The 12,691-nt window shown below is 39.4% G+C and overlaps 1 protein-coding gene across 5 annotated transcripts in view; it reads right to left on the reverse strand.

Annotated features, from left to right (window-relative positions):
* Window positions 1-12,691, reverse strand: part of trim2a (tripartite motif containing 2a) — a 29,234-nt gene that overhangs the window by 1,673 nt on the left and 14,870 nt on the right. For 4 of the 5 annotated variants that reach the window (XM_038713000.1, XM_038712999.1, XM_038713001.1 and 1 more), the window contains 10 exons: window positions 10,081-10,259; window positions 7,819-8,056; window positions 6,720-6,871; window positions 6,349-6,529; window positions 3,709-4,432; window positions 2,903-3,006; window positions 2,514-2,681; window positions 1,813-1,993; window positions 1,309-1,379; window positions 897-1,037 (listed from right to left, as the gene is read on the reverse strand). In XM_038713000.1, coding sequence (XP_038568928.1) covers window positions 897-1,037; window positions 1,309-1,379; window positions 1,813-1,993; window positions 2,514-2,681; window positions 2,903-3,006; window positions 3,709-4,432; window positions 6,349-6,529; window positions 6,720-6,871; window positions 7,819-8,056; window positions 10,081-10,214 — 2,094 coding nt within the window. In that variant the 5' untranslated portion in view covers window positions 10,215-10,259. The remainder of the gene's footprint in view (window positions 1-896; window positions 1,038-1,308; window positions 1,380-1,812; window positions 1,994-2,513; window positions 2,682-2,902; window positions 3,007-3,708; window positions 4,433-6,348; window positions 6,530-6,719; window positions 6,872-7,818; window positions 8,057-10,080; window positions 10,260-12,691) is intronic. The other variant, XM_038713003.1, reaches the window with a different exon arrangement.

Here is a 12,691-nt window from a genome sequence, read left to right on the forward strand (position 1 = left end):
ATATTAATTACTTGGTATATACACAATTAAGTCATTAAATTGTTGAGTGCAGTGTGGCAAGTCAATAATAACAGCTTTGTGGTTCACTTATAATGATGTCATCCAGACTGAGAGTGAACATAAATAAATGGTGTGAGGTATTCAGTGCGAGCTCCAGCTAGGGGGTGGTATTGGCAAAATCAAGTCAATTAAAATATTGTGGACTATGTCTTTTTTGTTTTTTTTATTGTATGTCTTTTGGACCGGGTGTGTGTCCTTAATAAAAGCTTGATTTGATTGGATTTCTCACTTGACAACACCAAATAATAGCAGTAAATGTCACCACACACTTATTTTAAAATTTGAATCTAATTCCTTTACTAAAAGTTGCATTTATTAATTTCTTATTATTTGTTGAAGAAAACAAATCTTTGAGATCAGATTATACAGATTATACAGTTGGTATATTGCCTCTTCAAATTGAAACAAGCCCAAGTAGGTACACTGCTCTGGGAGAAGAAAGGGAAAAACTTAGTCAAATTATAGTTAGTTTTATAAAGGATGAGAATAGTTTTATAAATAACGATTCACAGTGACTGAAGTTGTTGTTGTTGGGATTTTAAAATTTGCTTATTATTTAGTATGTGAACTAAAGTAGAACATCTATTAATTTTTATATGAAGTTTAGACTCCAATGTATAATCAGCTCTTTCTGTACAAGCAACAATCAGGTACTTTGAATAAATAAAAAAATGTAAAAATGATTGATCGATAAATAAATAAATGATCGATAAATGTGTATGACATTAGGTCTTCAAGGTATAGAAATTAGCTATAAAGACATTAACTGAAATCCAAACAACTATTTCAGCTTGTATTTTATTCAGGCATGTTAAAGTGAGACTTTTTGTACACACCTGTATCCTGCTGTTGCCCCAGTCTGCTACTATGATGTTCCCATTGACATCCACTGCCACTCCTGTGGGGGCGTTGAACTGGCCATTGCCTTCACCATTAGAGCCAAACTTCAGCAAGAATTCTCCTTCTGTGTTGAACACCTACATTTTGGTTTAGCACACAGACAATAATCTTAAATAACTAAAGAAACAGTGACCCATTGCATCACAGTAAACAAAATACACAAAGAAATCCACTAAAGAATTAGTTTTGTCAATACGAATTTCAATATAAGACAAAATTTAAATTGAAAAAGTCAGAGAAGTCATACAAGGCACCATTTTTTAGTAAATATGGATTAACATCGTTTTTTTTAAGCTTTAGAATTATACCTGTAATATAGCCTTCTTCCACTGCTGATATTGCACTTACCTTGACTGAATGGTTGTGGAAATCTGTCACAATGATTTCATTGTTGTTGTTGACAGCAGCAAAGTGAGGGCCTGAATAAAAAAAACAAAACAAGAACAAGGTCTCAGACATGTGTTGTTTTATACTCAGGCAGTAGTTTTTTTTGGAGGACATGCAAGTTGATATGTAGACAAATGCATTAAATGACAACGAAAGACGGGGGGGGGGGGGGGGATCAAGATGGTACTAAAATGTTCAAACTATAACCACTACATGCTGTTTTAGGACAGTTTATTATCTACAGTATGTAATGACCATTTTAAAAAAAAAGAAAGAAGATGTTTGAAACTGATATTTGTGGGGAAAAAAATTCTGTGTCTGCTGGGTTCTTCATATTATTTTGAAAAACCTCAGAAGTCAAAGGATAATGGGATCTTTATGGGTCCTGGTTTGGCATTCGTCTTCATTCCACATGCAGGTGTGAGCTTGTTGGAGAAAGACTGCAGGGGGCAGTGCACATATTACCATTGAGTGTACCTGCAAACTGCCGGTCACCGTTGCCACGGTTACCGAACTTGGTGACCAGCTTGCCATTGGGCTGAAAGATGAAGACGCAGCAGGACTTGTTGTCGACCACGATGATGTGGCCGTTTCTGTCCACCGACACGCCTTTAGGGCCCATCAGCTTCCCTGAGCCAATCTTGTTCTGGATGAGACAAGGATTTTACATTTCTGTTAGGCAGCACCAGAGTTTCATGATTAGAAACAGTAGTTCAGTACAGTAGTATTAGTAGAGTGATATTGTACATTTCTTACATTTTGCCATTGTAACTGCTGAAAATGTAAGTAAGAAAGTAGGACAACTTTTATCAAACTATCTAAAGCACAAGTCCAGAACAATTAACTTTAAAAATCTGCAATTTCATATTTCAAGAGGGAAGTGAAAACCTATATGTGCGCAACCCTGCAGAAATGTGCAAATGAGATGTGAAAGTTGCAAATGACCTAAAGCAGGGCATAGAGTGCACCTGTTCTGTAGTTTGAACCACAAAAAAAGTGACATTAGTCCACAATTTATTTATTTATTTATTTTTTAAATACAGTAGTGGTATGGGGCAACATACAATTTATTACCATTATTTATGGCAGCACCCTACATGGTTATTCTGTCACACAGAGAGTCTAAGTATAGAATAACGTTAACAAGAGATTATAGCTCGACTTACCTTAAACTTGCCTTCACTTGAAAAGATGCTAACCCATTTGTTGTCATAGTCAGCAATGATGATGTCACCGTTGGGGTGGACGGCCACACCCGTTGGCCGCTGCAGTTGTCCAGGAGTCCTTCCCCGCACACCGAAACGGCTTTTGAACTGACCATCATTTGAGAAAATCTGCAGCATAAAACACAATGTCTTGTGTTCACTAGTTTTAATCATCAAATGTCCACAAATGCTTAGAACTGCAAAGTTCAGAGGAGATGGCAAAATGCTGAGGTAGCATTGTTCAAGGTAACTGAACAATGATAAGTTATAGTGCTCCACCGATGACTTCTTTATATACCCGTTAAAGTCTACTATTTCTGTAGGCTGACGGCACAGGAAGTGATTTTTACCTGGACACACTGGTTGTTGCTGTCTGCTATCAGCACCTTTCCCAAAGAGGAGGCAGCCACTCCCTGCAGATTAGTGAACTCCCCTTTGTTTCTTCCTTTTGTGCCTGGAAAATGTGAAATATAGCCGAATACATAATTAGTAGAGTGATGATGTGACTTGTTGGCTTAGAACTCTTTCTCAATCTGATATTTGAAATGTCGTTTCATCAAGCTAACTGTACCATACTATATACACGCAAAGACAAAGAAAGAGACAAAGTTGACACGCAATCCGTTTCTCACTGGTGCTTTTTATGTTGCACTGTTAAAGTTATGAAAAAATAATTAGTCAGAAATATAAATGCGTAGTTAAAAAATGACTGCCAAGTGTTGCAAAACATGTTATGGGTCATGTTTAAAAAGATTTTAAAAACTGCAAGAAGATATTTTGAGCACATTGGACATTATTCATCGGATAAATTTAAAAGATGCTGGTCTACAGGTAAGGGCGGGGTATTGTTTGTAATGTATCTTTACTAGTGCCAATACAACACCTGGTGTTGATACCCAGGTTATACTTTTCTAAATACCTTACTTTTAAAAAAGCTTTTCTACAAAACCCTTTTACCATAATGTCATTAGCAGCTGCAAAATAATTGTTTTTGAAAACAGTATAGTTTGCAAACTGTCTGCTGAAAGAATAGTTAAACAACATTATATATCTGACTCAGCATTCCAGGTTGCTACAGCCACATTTCGGTCCATACCAACAAAACATTGAGGTCCGATATCCAGCCCTCCTGCTGACAAAATGTCTGCTTTCTTACCGATTCTGAAGATGAGGTCGTCCTCGATGGGGTTCTCTTTCCTCCTCCCCGTGCTGTACATACTGGCCGGCCTCTTGATGGCCTTCTGCTTAATGTGACCACTGCCTGGAGACTTCAGCCTCTTCTTCATGCCGTCTGAAGTCGACGACACATCTATCGATTTGGTGGCCTTTATTTTAAAGGGGCTTCCTTTGATATGTTGATCATATAAACGCAGCGATAAATTAAAAGTCCCCTCTTTAGGAGCTGTGAACAGGTACTCGTAAGTGCCATTCTTGTTGTCCAGTATCTCTCCTTCACCTTTGCTGCCATCAGGTGAGGAGATTTCAGCCGTGATAACTGCGTTACCCATCTTGCACAGCTCTCCGTCTTTGTCCTTAGTGGTTATGGTGACGGAAGTGGGCACACCCACCACACAATGCCGTAGCCCTTCACCTGTCGCCACAGTCTCAGAGGCCACGGCATTAGTCGTTACAATAGTGCCCAGGTTGTGGATGGACTTCTTTAGTCCCTCTGTCTCCACGAGGAAGTCCAGCTGGTCGTTCTCTCCGGGCTGCAAAGGAAGCTCCTGGCTGGCGAGCTCAATGAGACGCTCGCTCATCTGTTTCTTCACCAGCAGCACCTCGGCCTCTGTGCCGTGGCTCAGGGCCTGTTCCGTGAAGTTACAGCTGCTGTTGATACCCTCCTGGCCCTGCAGCAGGGTATCCAACTGGGCTTGGAGCACCTACACAAAGACAAAACAGGAGGCAGCAGGGTTTTAGGCTTGGAACCCCCTAAAAAGCAGTGTCTTCTTGCATCCCCCGTCAGTTTGCATATGTCTACAAGTTGTGAGCAGCCAAAGAATGATTTTCCTTTCTTATAAATAAGCATTTGAAAACATTACAGAGGCCAGAAGGGGTAAAACGATACAGTATCTTACAAGAAAAATGCAAAGATTGGAGAAAAAGAACACCATTGTTAATAGCTATAGCTTTCTTTTGAATGAATTCCTTTATTCATTGCCCACATTTTTACTGTGATCTCTTTTGGTTCCAAAACCACAGAGAGACTGTCCCTCAGCATTAAAGCCTGCACAAAAAACCCAACCAGCTCCACCGTTGTGCAGAAGGGCAAGTGAAAGATCAATATCTGTGTTAAAATAAAGGATCAACCATGACTTGCCACCATTAGGGGAACAGGATCTTGGCTCATTAAGTGCATACTGGCATAAACATTTTGTTATGATTCCTAATACGCAAACCAACAAAAGGTTCTCACACACAGCTGCAGGTTGTCTCCAGGGACTGACCATGAAAACAGATCAATATCTGTCAGATGGTTACATCATCCTGTGGTGACATGCAAAGATCTGTTCCAAGAAATAATTTTAAAAAGCGCACATACTACCCACATGTAAATGTGACAAACAAAGACCGCTGTGTAATGCAGCAACATGTGGATGTTTGCAACTGACAACCAGTTTGAAACAGGTTCATATATTTCTATGAGATCAGGTATTTGTTTTCAATTTAAAGAAACACTTAACTGTATATAGACAACATATGTCATTGTATACACTTATTTTTCACCTACTTGTATGTACATAATAGTTCTGTTTATTCTACCGGTCTTTGTTAAACTTTGTTGACCTTGTTTTTTTGCTGCACGTCGATTTCTTTCGTCCTGTAAATTGTACTTGGAACTGTGTATAAGTACATTGAGAGAAAATTAAAACTTAAAATTCCTTGTATGTTTACACATACTTGGCCAGAATTAATGAATGAACAAAGTAACTTATTAATTGATTGACTAACTCACCCCCATCTGGCCGTCAAACTCATCTTCTTCTCCAAAAAGAGAGGCCATTAAGGCATTTCTCTCAGACTGGAGTCCAGTGTTTCATCTGAACACCTTCAACTAACCCTTTCTTTTTATATTAATTCACACTGTGGAGCTCTGAAAACTAACATATTGTCCATACGAAGAGAGACCAAGCTTCAGAGTAAGAGGATAAAGTGTTTGCTGCATGAAGAGCAAAGCTGTACTGTGTTCCCTCACTGCACATGACACGCCCAAACCAACTTACAGTACACTGGCTCCATCTAGCTCCAAGCAACAACACAGCCGAAAGTCGCATTATCTGACTTTCCCCTGGGCTCCAGTGTTTTGACTGCACACCAGCCAGTGAATTGTAAATCTTTCAACAACCCATGTGATGAAGATCCCTGAGGGGGCGGCGGCAGTAGCAGCAGTAGCTCCCAACCAGACTGGGTGATTGGTTATCTGGATTTGGGTGGTGCACCAGCTCCCCTGGCCCCCCTCTTTCTGCCTGTTAATCGCCTATCAGACCAGCTGAGCCCCTGACACATAGATCAGCAAAAACAACTTGATGAATAGCCTGTGATAGGTTAAATGCTTTCCAAAAATGGATTGTAATTAGGTCAGTGTTGTGGTAATTTGAATTGTTCCTCTTTGTTGAAGAACAAATCAGAGCTGCCAGTTCATACAGCCCCTTTAAGAGGTAGACAAATACTACAAAGTGCTTTACGCTGATTAAAAAAAACGACCAAAGTCTAAACCAACATCCAAGGGCAACACTGAAACTACACTCTGCATGTGTCAGCTAAATAAAGCACTTTGTTTCAGACCATTTTACTTCACCTTCTGCTTGAGGCCGTAGTTGACCTCCAGCTCCATAAGTAAAACGCTCTTTCGGACATTCAGAGTCTTTTGCAACTCATCAAAGGTTGTGTGGATGTCATCCTCAATGGAGCTTTTTTGATTGGTCAGCTGCTGCAGGATCTCTGACAGCGTCAACAGAGCTGTGTCAATCTGTGGCAACCTGGGAGCGACAGAGGGACAGGAGGAATGAGGAGAAAGTTTTCATATAGCAAGTCAACAGTCATATGATAGAGCACGCACATAAAGGAGGATTGTGTTTGTTTTATTTGTGCCACCATAGCTGTTACTTGGGAGTAAACTGCATCAAGTCTGTAGTGCAGTATAATGAAGTCATAATGCTGCTGTTGTACCTCTTCTTGACAGCGTCAAGCTGGTCCTGTAATGAGGCCTTGTGTTGTTCCACTACGTCTTTAAGAGGCACAGTTGGGTGTTCTCCATGTTCACCGCTTGTACACTCCTGACACATGGCCGTCTCACAAGGCGGACAGTAAAACTCCATCAGCTAACAACAGGAAAAAGTATTAAACTTACATATCGAGTTAATGTTTAGTACAAACATGTTTAGCAACATTTGTAGTCTAACGTTGGTTGCTGGATCCACCACTCTGGTCAAGACTGAAATATCAACTATTGGATGGATTACTATGAAACAGCAGGTTCATAGTTTTGGTTGAGTGAAACGCTCAACACCAAAGGCATGGACTGGCATGAACTTTGGTACACACATATAGGCACACCACAAGATGAATACGAGTAACTTTGGTGATCCCTTCATTTTTCTTCTAGCGGCATCTTCAGGGCAAATTTTAAATTTGTCCAATATTACTTATAACACTTTGGTTTATGACCAAACAACCGCAAAACGAATGACATCAGCAATACTCTTATTTTATTGCTAATTAGAAAAATGTTGGCATGCTAACACACGAAACTAAAATGGCGAATATGGTAAACATTACACCTGCTAAACATCTGCATCAATAATATTTGTGAATACAGTGAATCTTTAAAAAGGATGATCAAACCAGTAACCAATGAACTTTACATCCAAGATCTGATCTATTAGACAATGATTATTTGTTATTAACACTGCACACAAGTAACAGCTGTGTCTTTAAACCAACCTCCATTCATAGAGGGATAATAATGTTCTGCTGAAAACCCTACATCTATAAACATGTGTACTAGACAAACTAATAGGTTAAAGAAAAAGGGAACAACAGCTAGAGGCTTATACATCTAAACTTCATGATAAGGTCTCACTAACAACTGCCTCATTAGCTCTCAATTTAGTAGACATACACATTTTTATTATGTCATTTTTATTCAGTTTCATTAGGTCAGTTTGACAGGACAAAATATTTTATGTGCCGTGTGTAATAGTCAGAGAGAAGGTCAAATGAAAAGACAGAAACCGGCAGACAAACTGTCAGTGTGTGTGACCCTTACGTTGCCTCCATGGTTGGGGCAGGAGAGCAGTTGGCCTGTAGCCACAGTGGTGATGTTGTTGAGAGCGGCGGCCTCCTGGCTGCAGCTGTCCGGCGCCCGCTGCAGCACGTCCATCAGGTTGGTGATGAAGAAGTTATTCTGCAATGCCGCCACACCTTTCTCCGGCAGGATCGAGGTCTGGCGGCACACGGGGCACGACAGTGTGAGGCTGTGGACCGGGATGTAGTTTTGCAGGCACCTGGAGGTGCGATGAAAAGGAATAGGAAAGATGAAGGACTCAGCAAAACTGTTTGCTGAGTGATGATAAACAGTAGATATATGTAGTTATTACTGTGAATACAGCAAGATTTAAGATTTTTCTTTAACAGGTAAGTCTCTTGACATGCAGTCTTGTTCTTTTCTGTTTACACAGCTGCCTATAAATAAAAACAAAAACATTCAAAACTAACATATATATCTATTCATTGACCTTTAAGGTGGAAATCTTAGATGCCATCTTGTGGTTGAACTATTTACAGACCAAAAATGATTAACAGAACAAAGTGAGTTACTTTCTCACCAGTTTATCATCTACACCTGTACAGTCTATAGCAGTCAGATACATTAGCGCTGCCAAATCCAATAAATCCTGTCACTGTGACGCACATAATGTTGATCAATGTTTTGATGACACTAAGTCAGAGAGGGTGTTAATTAAAGGCTGGGGTAAGTTTAAAGGTCATAGTTTGTTGTGCTGGATTCTACTATTCTTTCCACTCATGTATGCAAATAGACATGGAACACAAGATTGGAAACACTTATCAAATTAGTGCAACACTACCACCAAACTAAATATTAGAATCTACAAAAAACATTAAAGATTTCACTTATTGTGTAACTTGATGGTCACAAGTGGCATCTAACATATCTTATGATATATAATCGTGCCATTTAAGATTTTCAGCAGGAAGCTGATAAGATCTCGCCATTGTCATGTTCTTAAATATGATAATTTCATTAAATTTTCGATTGTTAAACACATCCATAAAGGCCTAAATAACCAGGCTCTTCAGGTGCTTAGTGGCCTGGTGGTTCCTCTCACGTTTTCTGGCTCCGTAATGCGGAGTGTCTCTCAATATGCGGAACTCCTTACCCATGAAATTGTTAAAAAGGCATCAGTTATGCGGTCATGAATGATTTGGTGCTTGTCATTCAGTTTTATGGTAATTTTATTGCATAATTTTTTGTAAACTGTGTTTTGTGCTGTCCCACATGTTATTGTTGAGTGTGGGGTGAACACTGCAAACTAGCGTAGGCTATAAAATGACTGTTTATGGCATTAATTCCTACTATATACTATTAAATTTAAAACAAGCTTCACAAATCTATATACATCATCTGATAAAACAGTAGCCCAGTGTAGATTACATTACATTACATCACTGATGAGTGTATCCATTCCTACACATAGCTTCATGTTGGATGTTGTCAAAAATACATTCCAGTACTGGAGGCTTTCAACATACGTATAGGTCAGTGTATATAACAATAATTATAATAATGTCTTTCTACCATTGAAGGTTTAGTCATGTTACATTTTATGAAACTTAAATTAATGTTTAACAAATATAGTTTTAGATACTTGCGATCTGACAAATTAAAACCCAGAACACAAAAGACATGCAAAATGTGTTGGAAAAAAAAAAAAAGTGTGATCTGTTCACATCCAGAGACGGAAAATGTGAAACATTCAACTAGTATCCTCCTATAACTACAAGCTAATTTTCTGGTACCAAACACATGTAAGGAAGAAATAATTATACTAAAAGAGAAGACAACTGTTTTGTTTTAAACGTAATGGTTTAATGACTCTCCAGAAACAACCAGAGTAAAGGGACGGACAGGCACAGACCACAGTTTCTCTTTTGTGTCAGAAACAAAGGCTAGTTGTTGAGAGAGGATGGCACCAACACACAAAAGTCAACAACAGAGATTCAGCACCATCTCATGTGAAAAAATACTCGAAATGTACAAAAGCAATACAGTACTGATTACAAAATATACAAAGTATTATTTCTGTTTCTCCCACTTAAGGTCATGCACCATCCATTTCTCCCAGAAAACACACAGATCATACATTTGAATTTCTAACTTCACAAGTTGCGTTTGCCTAATGAAATAAAATCTTCATTTGCACACACAAACACCAATGTCCAGTATATACAATGTACATGATTAAAACATACAACCCCTTCATAAATATATTATGCCAACTCCACTCACCTCTCACAGAAGGTGTGTAAGCAGGGCAGAACTTTGGGGTTTTCGTAGCGGTCCAGACATATACTGCAGATCAAGAACTGCTTGTCAATCTGGCGGACCACAGGACTGGGAATAGTGGAGCCTTCACTGGCCATCCTAAAACTCTGACATAGGAGTCCCTCTTCCTCTTACCCTGCACCCTGCAGAGCGAAACAGACGGAGGACGAGACAAGTGAGGACACAGCGAAGAGACAGCGCATATGATAAAACACACAGGGAGGACCCAAAGAGACGCCTAGAACACTGTGGGTTGTGAAGATCAAAGTTTAAAGCAAAATGCCTTCTTCCTTCCATCCCCTCACTGAGAGAGGAAACAGCAAACAGACACACCAATCAGCGCCTGCGGCAACAGGCTTCAACTCAAACCTATAAACACAGAAGTGTTAAGGTTACAAACATACACCACATCCCCTCAATCAGCAGGTCACCAAAATAAAACAAATGCTAGATGTATTTGCTTTTGGTCGGTGGAATAAACCTATTTAAACATAATGACTTTTTCTTTCATTGAGTCAGTGGACCTAACAGCCTGGGAACAGATACAACATCTGAGATGTTGTGAAGAGGGTGAGAGGTCAAACTCAGGTCATGGCTTCAACATCAAATGTTTACAAGAGCGCCAAATAACTGAGGATCAAAACATTTACAGTATTGTGGGTGCACGCTATTAACCTCTAGCTCTTATTCTAAACAGAGAATGGAAGTCTATTTTTGACCTCAGTTTACAAAATAATCTTTATAATAACTGTTATGGAGCTTTTGCTCAAATCACATAAATAATTTTTTCCTAATTGTCACTGAAATGTATGTGTTCAAATTTTCATTCCTCTGAGAACGTGAAGGACTCCCATCTCAGCTTAAAATTCAGACGGAAGCTATGACTGTCCAATGTATTAATAGAGCTCTTTCGACAGAGAATGCAGTTATTCCCAACCCCTTCAGCTCATGACCCCCAAAAATGCGGTCTACATGTGACCTCGTCACTATAGCTGTATTAAAAGAGCTGGATTTGGTGCTTAGGCTGGATTACCAACCAGGGAAAGCAGGAAACTACCACAGGGTCCCAGACCCCCACGGGCACCAAAAGCCTCAGAGTCATGATTCGTTGATTTATTTTCGGTAAGTCATTGAATTGCATACTGAGGAAGTTTAATCCAGGCCATGACGAAAGAGTGATGTTCCCTTCTCAGATCATTTAGAATAGTGTTTTAAAAAGGATTCACTGATGAACACTGATGCCACCTGTACTGACCTTATTAAGTGGATCGGGCATCTGCCAGATGTGACTGACCTACATTAAAGACTGATCCAAGAGTTTCATTGTAAATTTCATTATAAAATCCAGAGTTTCAGCCATGACTGGCTACTACAGCAATCTTTGGCCTCATGTTACCTCACATTTTAAAAAAGTAGCTCAGTTAAGTATATGCAGATTTGAAATTCGGGAAAAATAGAGCACTGGCCTGTATCATTATTCAGTTTTAACAGATACCCTTGAGGTATCAGAATTTGTATTGGGTGAGAAAAATCAGTCCTAAAGAGGTAAAACTATCCTACGTGATCAAAGAAAATTCTGAGAAAATAAACATATTTATCTTGCAACCCCTCTGGGGCTCTGAAGCCTGTGTTGAGAACCACTGCAGTATAAGCTAGTCAGACTGGAGCTTGAATATGTGCTGTGTCTATGGTTGGTTGTCATAAAAAGCACTTTGACTCATAAATATTTGATTATAAAATGAAAGCAAGGCACTCTGTGTTCAGCACACGGTGAGAGACAGAACCTACAAAAATAAACACTTTAATACCAATATTTACAATTCTTCATAATTGTGGAGATGTATAAACTTTATCGACATCCTTTATTTTCATGTCTGACTTTTCGGTAACATTATCTCACAGCTAACTTAAGACACAGAAATTGTGTCAGGGCTTTTATTGTCTCTTCACATTCAAGACAGGCACAGAAACAGGCCACCTCTGCTGCCGAGAGGAAACCCTGTGGGACCGTATTGTACGGTGCATGCTCTCTTTCTCCTCCTCTCTTCTATTTTCTCTTAAATCTATCTCTCTGTTACACATTGCTCCTACTCTCTGAAAAGCAGATCCTGTCATCCCAATGTGGTGATTCGGTCAGCCTGAAAATGGAGAGTGGTGGATGAGATTACTGTCTCAATGAAGGTGTCATGCTGTCAGTGGGTTATTATTAAATTGTCTAATATGCTTCATGGCTGGTGTGTAATATGTTTCCTGTAAGCTGCCAAATAGTTACGTGTTGAGCAGGTCAGTTACAGCAAGTACCTGTAGAAGCAGATGACTTCAACAAAACCTCAAGGTGTTCACAATCTAGTGTAACATTTAACCAGCCCAGAAGTTAAAACCAGCTTTATAGGCCATATTCTTTATTCATAAATGTTTATCCATATCTAAAAAGGAAGAAACCATTTTTCATCTCTGATGTTTGGATGGCAATATAAATGCCAGCACAGCTATGCACAAACACAAAAGCTCAGCTCTTGGGCTGAATGTTAATGACTTACCAGCTCCACTGACCAGATTAAGCAGAGGAACAGAA

The sequence above is a fragment of the Micropterus salmoides genome, unplaced genomic scaffold (genome assembly GCF_014851395.1).
Source record: "Micropterus salmoides isolate LMB-PRFRI ecotype aquatic unplaced genomic scaffold, ASM1485139v1 Ms_hic_scaffold_12, whole genome shotgun sequence".
NCBI lineage: Eukaryota > Metazoa > Chordata > Actinopteri > Centrarchiformes > Centrarchidae > Micropterus > Micropterus salmoides.